Below are 11329 nucleotides of genomic sequence, written 5' to 3' on the forward strand. Positions count from 1 at the left end.
GGGAAAAATCTGGTTAAGCCTGGTGTCTCTGGACCAATGCAGAGACTATGACACAAAATTAAATTGTCAAGGAAGGTCAGAAGAACAACCTATAATTATAATTAAAGTAGCCTAGTACGAGCAGCTCATTTTGAAGTAAGAAGATGAAATATTGCAGATTATGAAGATACAGCCTAAATATTACAATAGTGGTATTTACATAAATAATCAGTTAAAATACCTAAGAACTGAAAAGCATCTTTAACACTGTACGGAGTTGCTCTCTGGAAGAGGACAAAGCAGAGAAGAAACGCAGTGGAAGGAACTTAAAACACTTTAAAAATTTCTTTCTTATTTTGTCTGTGGGGTTAAATTTGTAATGAAAAAAAAGCTTGCTAAATAATAGAAATAGATAATTCTAAATTGAAAAAAGTACAACATACAAGCATGGTCCTAAAAATTCTCAATCAAAAACTATTTGATTGAGAAAAAATATTTTAAATTAATGAAAAATAACTTGCAGCCAGGATAAAATTTAAAACTAAAAAACCCATAACGGTTTTGATTAGCATTTTATCCTTATGGCAAACATGAAACATTCAACACTTACCATATTTTCTGGGCATTTTTCACAAGTAACAGAGAACCCACCATTACTAGAAACCATCCTGTATCCTGGCTCACATACACAGGAACTACCTGAAGAAAACAAAACAAAGGCACTTTTAATCTATATAAAACTGACTGGTTGCAACAGAATACCAAGAACAAGTACTATTGTTCTCAAGAGATCAAGATGGATTATTAGAGAGACATAAAACACTTGAGTGAGATGTGAATGAAAATCATCTTGCTTTTTAAAAAATGCCCAGGTTACAGTTTGCACACAGATGTTTTAAGAGGATGTTACAATGCTGACTGATCTACCAGGGTGGAACAGGGACCACAGAACTTGTATTTTATGGGGTTTTAAATTAAATCAAATTTTAGCAGTTGGTCTGTAATAGATATAATCATCTGTATCTTGCCGCAACCTTACCTCCAACACCAGTGTTATATGTTTGTATACAGGTTTTATTTTTTCAATTTGAAGTCAGTCCAAAACCCAGAATGTGTTCCTATTAAATGTTTTTTCAAAACATAACTGTAGTATGAAAAGCTGTTTTAAACTCAAGAATTTTAAAATTGTGCATGGGGATAATGGTTTATATTGAACGGTTTTCAGTGAGTGAATGGAACATATTTTATATGAAATTAAACACTGTTTTCATGGCACAGTATAATGCCCACCTGCTAGTGCTCAACACATTATTTTTTAAGAAATTTTCCCAGCTCAGTGTCAAGAACTTCTCTCTGTACTTTTAAACAAATACCACAAACCAAAATTGATTAAATGTACTAATAAACTGTTTTTATTGTTTAAGCTTATTGAACTGTGCAGGCAAAAATAACATCAAATTCTGTGGAAAGTTTTATAAACTTAAAGCACATTCTAACGAGACCAGCTGTACAAAAATATTTGTCAAAGTGCTCAACCATTTCTACTTCATTCTAAAGAAGAAAAAGCCCAATTGGATTAGATCAGTGAAAAGTTCGAGTTGTGACACTCACTCAGTGACAATATGTAGATTTTTAGGCATGTCACCTGAAAGTAGAATCCAGATTGCTGAGCTAGCCAGGGAGTGTATGGGCAACCACAAGTGGAATTCGGTCAAGATGCAAACAGCATCGAGTGCCACCTAGCTACACTGCTCCAGTCAGATCTGCAGGAAAAAATAAACCCTTGACCTCCCCTTGGAATTTTCCTCTCCTTGAAGCCCTTTATTTAGAGGAAGATTTGGCCTAAAGGGGAGTTATGGATCTAGACACCCATGTTATCAGGGAATCTGAAAACAAATAAGAGTGTTTTTTTCCAGTAAGTGAACTATGGGATTAGTCTTTAGGGCACCATGGCGGTGGTGGAAAAGCTGAGCAGCTTTCACGCAGCAGCTGTGAACAGAGCCCTCCACATCGCTGCTTCTGACTGAAGTACCAGCTCTGAAGAGAGATGGTGTTGGGTTTTAGTCTCAAATTTGTACACGTAAAGGCAACTCCCACTCTTGCTGGACTGTGTACTTATAAAAGATGGACTCTTTAATACCTCCTTATGCCCTAAAGAAAGCAGCCAGCTATCCGTACACTCCATTTAGTACTCTCAGGCTGTGCTGTATCTGCTCCAGGTTCCCGAGTGGGACTTAGACTGGCATAGGCACAGCCTGAGGATCTCAGACACTTAGTATCTCACACACTCAAATTTGACAAGGAGTTCGAAGTTACAGAAGTGTTCTAGAACGTAATTTCAGGGTCCTGTGGAATTTTACATATGAAAATGAAATACAATACAATGCTTGAGGAAAAAATGGTAATTAGAAAAAGGTTGAAAGTGATTTCTCTGAGCTGTATTTCAGCTACATCACGGCTGTGCTGAGGCCTCTCAGGTTTTTGCGGGATCCCGGCCCCCCAGCGCTTTTTCCAGACCAGCCCGAGGCCGGCCGCTTCTCGGCCGCAGCCTGGGCCCCGGCTGCGCATCTCCCGCTGCTGGGGGCGGATTCAGCGCGGAGCCGCCCGAGCCCCGCCTCCCCCACCGCTCACCGCCGGCGCTCTGCCGCTGGTGGGCCCCGCAGGGCGCGCAGGCCAGGCGGGAGCTGTCGAAGTAGCGCTCGGCGCCGCAGTCGGCGGGGCGCTGGAGCGGGACGGAGAAGCCGCGGGCGGGGGCCAGCGCCGCTGACAGCGCCACGAGCAGCGCGGCGGCGGCCGCCCCGCGGGCCCGCGTCGCCATGGCCACCGCGCGCCTCGCCCGCGCGCGCCGATTGGCCAGAACCGCGCGGTACGGCGAGCGCCGGGGGCCCGCCGCCGCAGCACGCGAAGCGTTCGCGGGGCGGGCAGGGCAAGGCTGGGGGAGGGGGCACAAGCCCTAGTTTATGGATTTGTTCTGCAGAGTTTTGTTCGCCCTGTGCGAGATCAGGAGCGAGAAACGAGCGGACACCGAGACCCTGTTTGCACTTTCCGGTAGTTCATCTCTAGAACTGGTGCACGGTGTATCATACAAATGTAACACGTGTTGGTAATTTCTCCCCAGAGAGGAAAGTGGTAACAAGGTGAAAACACAAAATGCCTAGAGCAATGGATGCTCAGCCAAAGTTACTCCCCTTTACCTTTGACACCTTTGTCACTCTCTTGTTCACATTGCACAGAATCACAGAATGAGTCCTGGCGGAAAGGACCGCAGCGGGTCAGCTGGTCCAACCTCCCTGATGAAGCAGGATCATCCTAGAGTACAGGGCACAGCATTCCGACCTGAGAGTTCTTGAATATCTCCAGTGAGGGAGACTCCACAACCTCTGGGCAGCCTGTTCCAGTGCACTTGCACAGTAAAGTTCTTCATGCTCAGGTGGAACTTTCTGTGCATGTTTCTACCTGTTGCCTTTTCTCTCATTCCCTCAGATGTTACCAAAACTTTGCAAGACACCGTGTCCCGCTTTTTCGTTATTTCTCGTTGTCCCTCTCCTGCGTGCTAACTGCCCAACAATTATGGTTTTCGACATTAGCATGTTTCTCACTGGGTTAATTTTGTTGGCTCAACTACTGTTAAAAGGTTAAGTTGATATTTTCAAGTCGAATTATCTGTCCCCAGGATCAAGTTAATGTAAATTTGACTGTGTAAAGATGTAACTTTCTACCTCTACCGGTGTGCTTGATTTGTGGAAACCTACACCTTTAACCCTGCACAGAATGAACAATGTCTTTTTTCTAAACAAGACTCTGTATTGAGAGAGCTCCCAAAGTCAGCAAGATTGCTAGATTAATCTACCATAAATAGTATGGGTTCTTTGTTTGTTTGTTTGTTTTCCTACGTAAAATGGAGCAGACAAGTACTGGACATGCATAGAAAGACACAGGGGAGAACACGTGAAGACAGGGAAGGCAGGTAGGATAAACATCAGGATAAAATACCTCGCTTGCACAACCGAACTACTCTGCCTCTGCCCTTCCCAAGGTTAACTTTGAACTTTTTCTTCTTCTCTTCCATTCCTCCATCCCTGCTTTCCTTCCCTCTCACAACCCGGGCGTGAGCCAGCCCCGAGCTGCGTTAGAAATCGTGTCCAGGTATAGGAAAAGCCGCGACGAGTGGTGCCTGAGGCTCGGCACACACCCGCACCGACGGGAATGACCCTGAGGACAGCGCACAGCGCGGCAGCGGCGCGGTCCCTGCGCGACCGATCTCTGTGTACAGACCCATCACCGTGCAGCTGTATCACTATGCATATCTAGAATCACACGGACCTGTTATGACACAGCTCCTTCAGATCTTAAACGCGAACCACAGAGCCGCCTCCAGGGCGGAGAGCGCATGCGCACCGCCTGCGGCGCAGTTCCCGCCCGCGTGCCGATGGGGGGGCACGCGGCCCGCGCGCGCGCGGCTGCAGCGGAGGGGGCGGGGTCACAGCGCCGCCGCGTCTTCCGCCCCGCCCGGGGGTGCGCGCGCAGGCCCGCGCTCGCGGGCCGGAAGCGCTCGCGGAGCGCAGCTTCCCCTAAGCGTTGAGGGGGGCAGCGGAGGCGGCGCCATCTTGGCGGAGCCGGGAGCTGCGGGACCCGTCCGAGCGGCGTGTCCGGTGGGTGCGTGGATGGATGGCGTGAGGGACAGAGCACGCCTCCCCGGGGTGTGGCGTGTGGCCGAAGGCGGCGCGGAATTTGCCGATTCTCGGTTGCCCGACGTTCGCGGAACCGCTGCGCAGCAGCTCCGTGTGCCCCGGCCTCTTCGTATCCCAGGGCTTCCCACCCCCCTTCCCCGCTCCCCGCGCCTCTGTCAGCCCTGTCCCGGTGTCGGGAAGCAGATGGGCTTCTTCGTGGGGGCGGAGCACCGGCTGCTGTAGCGGGCCGCAGCGCGTGTGGCGCGGGGCGGCCTCCCCTCGCCCCGTCCCCGTCGCCTGTTCTCTGCCTTGCCGCCCGCGGCGGCTGCCTGCAGCAGCGCTGGTGCCGGCGCGGCGACTCGCTCGGAAGCCGTTCCGTGCTACATTCGACCGTGTAGCGGGCCCAGCTGCAGAGCTCACTCACGTTTTCCTTCACCACTGTGAAAACTGCTATTCGCAGCAGCCTGCTTCCTCTATTAAGGCTTGTTTTGAAGAGCAGGATAAGAAAACTTCCCCTGTTCCGCTGGTTATTCTATACTGGCCCATTTTCATAGTCGGGGTGTTTCTGTGGGTGTTCTTGCTTGTAGTCTGTGTAATCTTTAAGTGTTATGATAAAAATACTAGTCTAGTGCAGACTTAGTTTCCTACTGTGTTTACAAGTTGTGGATTATTTTAATGACCTTAATGTTTGGAATATCCCGAAGCTGTGGAAGAATAGGTATTGTGCTGTTTTCTAGCCGATTTTTCTCATATATAAAATCTCATAAAACTCTGTACACTTCTGTGCTTTTAATTTGTGGCATGAAGTCGTTTATTTATTCTCCACATCCTTGCTCTCTGAAGTCCTTTTTCAGTTAATGAATTGCTCTTACTTTTCATGACAAGTCAACTCTTTTTGGTTATGCACTTTCAAGTTGTTAGATGGCTTGTCTGTGCTTTCTACCCTTGTGTGATTCTTTGCTATACAGTCAGTAAGAGCTATTCTTTGGACTTGCATTTGTTTATGGACTTCTTAGCGATCACATTATGATCTGGAATCACAGTGTCTGGTTTTCACCACTGAAGGTTGTGTATTGTATCCCTGGTGCATCGTGGAGAACTTGCTGTTTATCACCGAAGAATTATGGAGGAAAGCTGTTGTGAATGATGTTTAAAAATTGGGATAAGAAAGTGGAGTTGTGAATCCAGAAGTACTACAGATTAAATACATCATGAAGTAGCAGGGCAGCGGATTTGCTTTTTCAAGACACGACGGTGCTGTATGAAAATTCTGCCCTTGAATTCTCCATGCTTTTTGGCACTGCTGTTGCATCTGTTGAGAAGACAAGTTGTAAAGTGTTCTGGGTCTGGCTGGGATGGAGTTAACGTTCTTCACAGCAGCCCGTACAGTTCAGTTTGGATTTGTGGCTAAAAGAATGTTGACAACGCATCGGTGTTTTGGCTGTGGCTGAACAGCACTTGCACAGTATCAAGGCTTTATCTGTTTTCCCTACTCTGTTCCTCCAGTGAGTGTGCTCAGAGTAGGTGAGAAGCTGGGAGGGACATGGCTGGGACGGCTGACCCAAACTCACCAAAGGCATATTCTGTGGTATATAACGTCGTGCTGGGCAACAAAAACTGTGGCAGAGGAAGAAGTATTTTGATGGTTTTGGTTTCTTTGGAGGAATTTTTTCTTGGCTCCCAAGGCAGTTGTTATTTGGAGGAAGGCTGTACATCAGTCAGCCTGTGGAAGGTGAAGGGTGATTTCCTTTGTTTTGTGTTTTTCTTTCCACTGATGAAACTGTCTTGACACACAAGGTTTTTGACTTTGTTCTTTCCTGTCCTGCTCATGGGGACAAGGAGCGAACAATCGGCTGTGTGGGTGCTTGGCTACTGGCTGGGGTTGACTCACTGCAGAAGGACAGAACAGATGGTCTTTAGTGAAGTTTCTAAATGGGCAGTTGTTTTTGGTCGTGCTTACAGAGTGCTGGTGCAGAAGTGGTGTGGAGTCCACTAGTGACAGAATTTGGGCTTTGCTCTTGTTTTGCTAAGTTCAGGTGGAGTTACAGTCACAGTTATTGATAGACAACTTGTCATCAGGATCTAGTGCTTTATAGAACAAGATTTGTCGGAGGAGTATTCTCAAATGCTCAGCGTTGGGCTGATGTGTTTTAAACAGATGAAGTAATTTGCTACAGAGGCTTGTGTTTGTTCTGAGAATGTTGTGCTATTTATTGTGTGATAGAAAATGTTGAAAATAAGGGTATGTTAAGTCAGTGTATTCAAGCTTTTCTTGTTCTTATGTTTGAAAGGCAGTAGACTAAGGATATAGGGAAAATAGTGAAGTTGGCTTTGTAAATCCAGGTACTTCCTGAAGTTTCTTCTTGTTGGATATTTTTGCTCTTTCATTTGATGGTCTTCACTGTGTACGTTAAGAGCAGTGCTGGACTGCTGAGTAGCATACTCTTGTGAAGTTTGAAACCAGGTGGATTTCAGAAGAATGAACAAGTCGTATAATCCTGAGATGGACCTAAGGACCTTTCAAGTTCTCATTTGAGAACTGTTCCCTTGATACATTGTCAATCTGTTTTGTTGCAACAGTTCAGTGTGGCACAACTGATGACCAAGTAATCTCATCGTATTTCATCGTTTCCAGAAGTCAACTTAAGTTTTGAATTTCCTTTGCTTCTAAAACGGAAACAGATGCAGTGCATGGCATCTTGGAATTTGGAAGGAGTTCTTCACATGGGTTCATAACATGCTTGGCTTTAGTATTAGCCACTGCTATGGATGGGCTGCAGCAGTGTAGCAGTGTGTAAAGCAAAGTACAGGTATCAGCCATTAATTGTGTTTCGTTTTCTTTCCACAGTTAAGTTGATTTTACAGAATTAATCAGGTCTCCAAAGCAGAAACAGGTAAGCTGCCAAAAGCTTAACACTTCTCACTGAGTATTGTGACAAGATCATACACAGCCTTTTGTCCTCACAGACTTGTGGCTGGCAGCTAGGATATGCTTGTGGCCACTGCAGTTAATACTCTGACTACGCCAAAGAGACAACATTTTTGAATGCTGAGAAAACATTCATTATTGAACTGAACTGATCACTGGGTAGAGCAACTTGTCAAAGCAGTAAAGTCATCACTGTTTGTGAATTACTTCATTTTCCAGTGACCTAGTTATTTTTCCTTTGTCCTTTTATCAACTAGTGTCCTGTTCAAAAATAAACTGGATTTTTTTGTTCCTTAGGAGTGGGCAGAGATCTCTGGCATATAGTAACTATGCTGTGAAAGACTTGAGGTGTTCTTTAGGTATTGTGGATGGTGAGGATTGACCTAGGTGGATTTTGTTGCCCTTAGGGTAGGGAACATTGATAGATTTGTGCGCGTGTGCCGGTGAAGTAGCTAATTGTTCTGACTAATCAAATTTCAGTGAATTGTGTTTTAATCTTCTCGAGAAGTTGAGGGTTTTTTGATACCTTCTCTCTTGATGAAACAAGGCATTCATTAAAAAGGTTCTAGCTTCTTAAGTGATAAGATACTGTAATAGCTGAGTACTAAAGACGTGCTATCATGTGTACCTTTTTGTCTGCAGGTGATTTTTGCTGTGTGTTGAGCTCAGCATGGCTGTAGTCATCCGTTTACAGGGGCTTCCTGTTGTTGCGGGTCCTCCAGATATTCGTCGTTTCTTCTTGGGATTGAATATTCCTGATGGAGGTGTGCATATTATTGGAGGAGAGATTGGGGAGGCTTTTATTATATTTGCAACAGATGAAGATGCACGGCGTGCCATGAGCTGTTCGGGAGGGTTTATCAAGGACTCGCGCATAGAGCTCTTTCTCAGCAGCAAGGCAGAGATGCAGAATACCATAGAAATGAGCCGAAAACGATTTGACCGTGGGGGACGAGAAAGTATGTCTGGCTCTAGAAGAACAGGTACTAATGGTTCTAGTGCATCAAATGTTGGAGATATACCACATTTAGTTACAGCTTCTCCAAAAGGAATAAGAAAACCTAGTTACGGGCCACCAAATCGCCTGGAGGCTGGTTTCCATACCAACGGCACAAGATACGGTGATATGGGCATACCTAAGTCAAACTATCAGTTAAGAAAGGATTCCCACCCGTTTAACCCAGATGATCGTTACTTATTTCTACATGGTATACCTTACTCTGCAACAGAAGTTGAAGTACGTGCTTTCCTATCGGGGATATGTGTGGATGAAGTGATTCTGATAAAGCACCGCAATGGTTTAAACAATGGCGATTGCTTGGTAAAATGTGCTACATCTGGTGATGCCTTGGAAGGACTTAAACGTCATCGACAATACATGGGTCAGAGGTTTATAGAAATCAGTCCAACTACAGAGGAACGGTGGATTGAATGCGGTGGGAGGATAGACATGCCAGATGAAATGGATCACTTTTTGTGTGATGACCATTCTCCAAGAAGTTCAGGCTACATGTATTCAAGGAAGCATTCTCGTTCAAGATCACCAAGGAGACAAAGAACACATTCTCGTTCATCTCCCAGTCAGGAATATTACATACACTTAAGAAATCTATCTTTTAATGTGGAAAAGAGAGATTTGAGAGATTTTTTTCCTGATCTGGATATACACAGCAAGCAGATCAAGATTCTAACAGATAAGCATCAGAAAAGGACTAGAGATGCCTTTGTGGTGCTAAGGAGTGAGAGAGAATATCAGGCTGCTTTGGAATGTCATAGAAAGGTTCTTCTCAATCGTCCCGTGTACATTTTTCCAATTTCAAGAAAGTCAATGTTGAAAATAATTGACTCTTGTGAGAGGAAAAGATCACTGGACAGAGATCATCTTGGACAGGCCATATCAGAAAAAAGCTACCGGGAAGGTCATTCCAGCCCTAAGACTTGTGTTTATGTAAGGAATTTTCCATTTGATGTGTCAAAAATGGAAGTGCAAAAGTTCTTTTCGAGATTTGATATTGACGAAGGTGATATTTACTTGCTCTATGATGAAAAAGGGGTTGGACTGGGAGAAGCACTAGTGAAGTTTAAATCTGAAGAACAAGCTATGAAAGCAGAAAATTTAAATCGTCAAACGTTTTTGGGAACGGAAGTTTTAATAAGACTTATATCTCAAGATCAGATGCAGAAGTTTGGTGTAGCTGCACCATTATCTGCACCAAATCAAATGCATGGCCATTCACATCTGTATGACAGAAATGACCTCTCCCGTCCAGTTGGTTCACCATCTGGGCCACCACAAGGGCCACCCATGCATTCATTTGGTCCCCCTGGGAACTTCAGGCATCATTCTGAATTTAGACATCCCCCTGAGGACTTCATGTGCCCTCCTAAGGATTTTAGGGGTCCACCACCCCTCATGGATTTTGGTGGTGATAGTGAACGTTTTAGCAGAATGGAGTTTGGGAATAATAAAATGGGAAATTTTCCTGAAGGACGATTTATGCCAGATCCAAATTTCAGTGGTGGTTCTGAACGTGTTGTTCCTATTCTATTGAAAAATTTACCTTTTAAAGCTACCCCTAATGAGATTCTGGATTTTTTCTATGGCTACAGAGTGATACCAGAGTCAGTTTCTGTGCAGTACAATGAACAAGGATTGCCTTCTGGTGATGCCATTGTTGCTATGACAAACTATGAGGAAGCTATGGCTGCTATTAATGAACTGAACGATAGGCCCATTGGTCCACGGAAAGTTAAGCTGAGTTTGCTGTAAAGGAGGAAAAGATGCTCTAATAACACATTCTAGGTTTGACAGTATTGACAGTTATTTTATCTTTTAATTACTGGAAGATGCAAAACTGTTTCCATCAACGGTTGTAAATAATACCCAGTTCAGTTGTTTAGCTCTTGGTTGAAATACCTGTAGGACATTGAATGTCATACATCAAGGTATAAAGATATGGAGTTGTAATGCTTTGGGTTGGTTTGTTTTTATTTTTTTTAGATTAATTCCAGTCTTACGTCTTTGCATCAAATAAAAACGTAAGTGCTGGTTGACTGACCACACAAACAGTTCAAATAGAAGATTTTCAGTGCTACCTGCATTAGTAAATGAGACTTCTTACTGAGGTTAGCTTAGTAAAATTTTAAAAATTACTGATTTTTTTTTATTTGTTTCTTTTTGTGCAAACGTTTCAGGTTTTATTCGGTTTCATGTGTTTGCAGGCATTCCTGTTTAAGAGCTTCCTGTTCTCATTAGCTGGCTTTGCAACTTTTTTAAAATAAAAAGGAAATTGCCATTTAAATGTGTGTCTTATATTTAAAACTTGTATAGTTAATGGGCTCAACTGTTACACTCAGCAGCTCTGGGTCTTGGTGAGAATGATGCTGGCTGCTTTGCCTGGAGAGTGAACTGATAGTTTGTCAACACAGCAAAGGATGGGTACTTTACAGAGATTGCAGAGGCTGTATTTATCAATTAGGCTTTTTTCTCTGTAGTACCCTGAGGCAGAAAATGAATGTTGGAGTTAGATCAAGAATCCTGACTTTGGTGGTTTTATCTTCATATGCTGCATAATATGAATACTAATTGGCTAATGATATCTGGATGCATTCCAGGTCAATCTCTGATTAGTTTTAACTAACATCTGTTACTGGCAACCAAGCTGACAACCACCTATGTTATTTTCTTACGTAATAAAATAAATGCTTATGTCAGCATTTAGAATATGTTGTTTTTATTGGTTTGTTACCA

The 11329-nt window shown here is 44.1% G+C and overlaps 2 protein-coding genes across 4 annotated transcripts in view; one reads left to right on the plus strand and one right to left on the minus strand.

Moving 5' to 3' along the window:
* Positions 1-2668, minus strand: part of TMEM67 (transmembrane protein 67) — a 31413-nt gene extending 28745 nt beyond the window's left edge. The window contains exons 1-2 of the mRNA XM_040081037.1: positions 2611-2668; positions 590-678 (exon numbers count right to left, since the gene is read on the minus strand). Coding sequence (XP_039936971.1) covers positions 590-646 — 57 coding nt within the window. The 5' untranslated portion in view covers positions 647-678; positions 2611-2668. The remainder of the gene's footprint in view (positions 1-589; positions 679-2610) is intronic.
* Positions 2669-4500: 1832 nt separating this feature from the next.
* RBM12B (RNA binding motif protein 12B) lies at positions 4501-10880 on the plus strand. Of its 3 annotated transcripts, none has more exons than XM_040082352.1 (3): positions 4501-4631; positions 7498-7543; positions 8221-10880. In XM_040082352.1, the coding sequence occupies exon 3, from the start codon at positions 8249-8251 to the stop codon at positions 10346-10348; it is 2100 nt and encodes a 699-aa protein (XP_039938286.1). In that variant the 5' UTR covers positions 4501-4631; positions 7498-7543; positions 8221-8248; the 3' UTR covers positions 10349-10880. The 3 variants fall into 3 exon arrangements, with proteins under 3 accessions (XP_039938286.1, XP_039938374.1, XP_039938454.1); XM_040082440.2 differs by having other exon boundaries at positions 4551-4635; XM_040082520.1 differs by lacking the exon at positions 7498-7543 and having other exon boundaries at positions 4553-4631.
* The last annotated feature ends 449 nt before the right edge of the window (positions 10881-11329 follow it).

Source organism: Hirundo rustica, chromosome 1 (genome assembly GCF_015227805.2).
Source record: "Hirundo rustica isolate bHirRus1 chromosome 1, bHirRus1.pri.v3, whole genome shotgun sequence".
Taxonomy (NCBI): domain Eukaryota; kingdom Metazoa; phylum Chordata; class Aves; order Passeriformes; family Hirundinidae; genus Hirundo; species Hirundo rustica.

Excerpts from the sequence above, each read along its gene's own strand:
- RBM12B (XM_040082352.1), top strand. The coding sequence starts at position 8,249 with ATGGCTGTAGTCATCCGTTTACAGGGGCTTCCTGTTGTTGCGGGTCCT.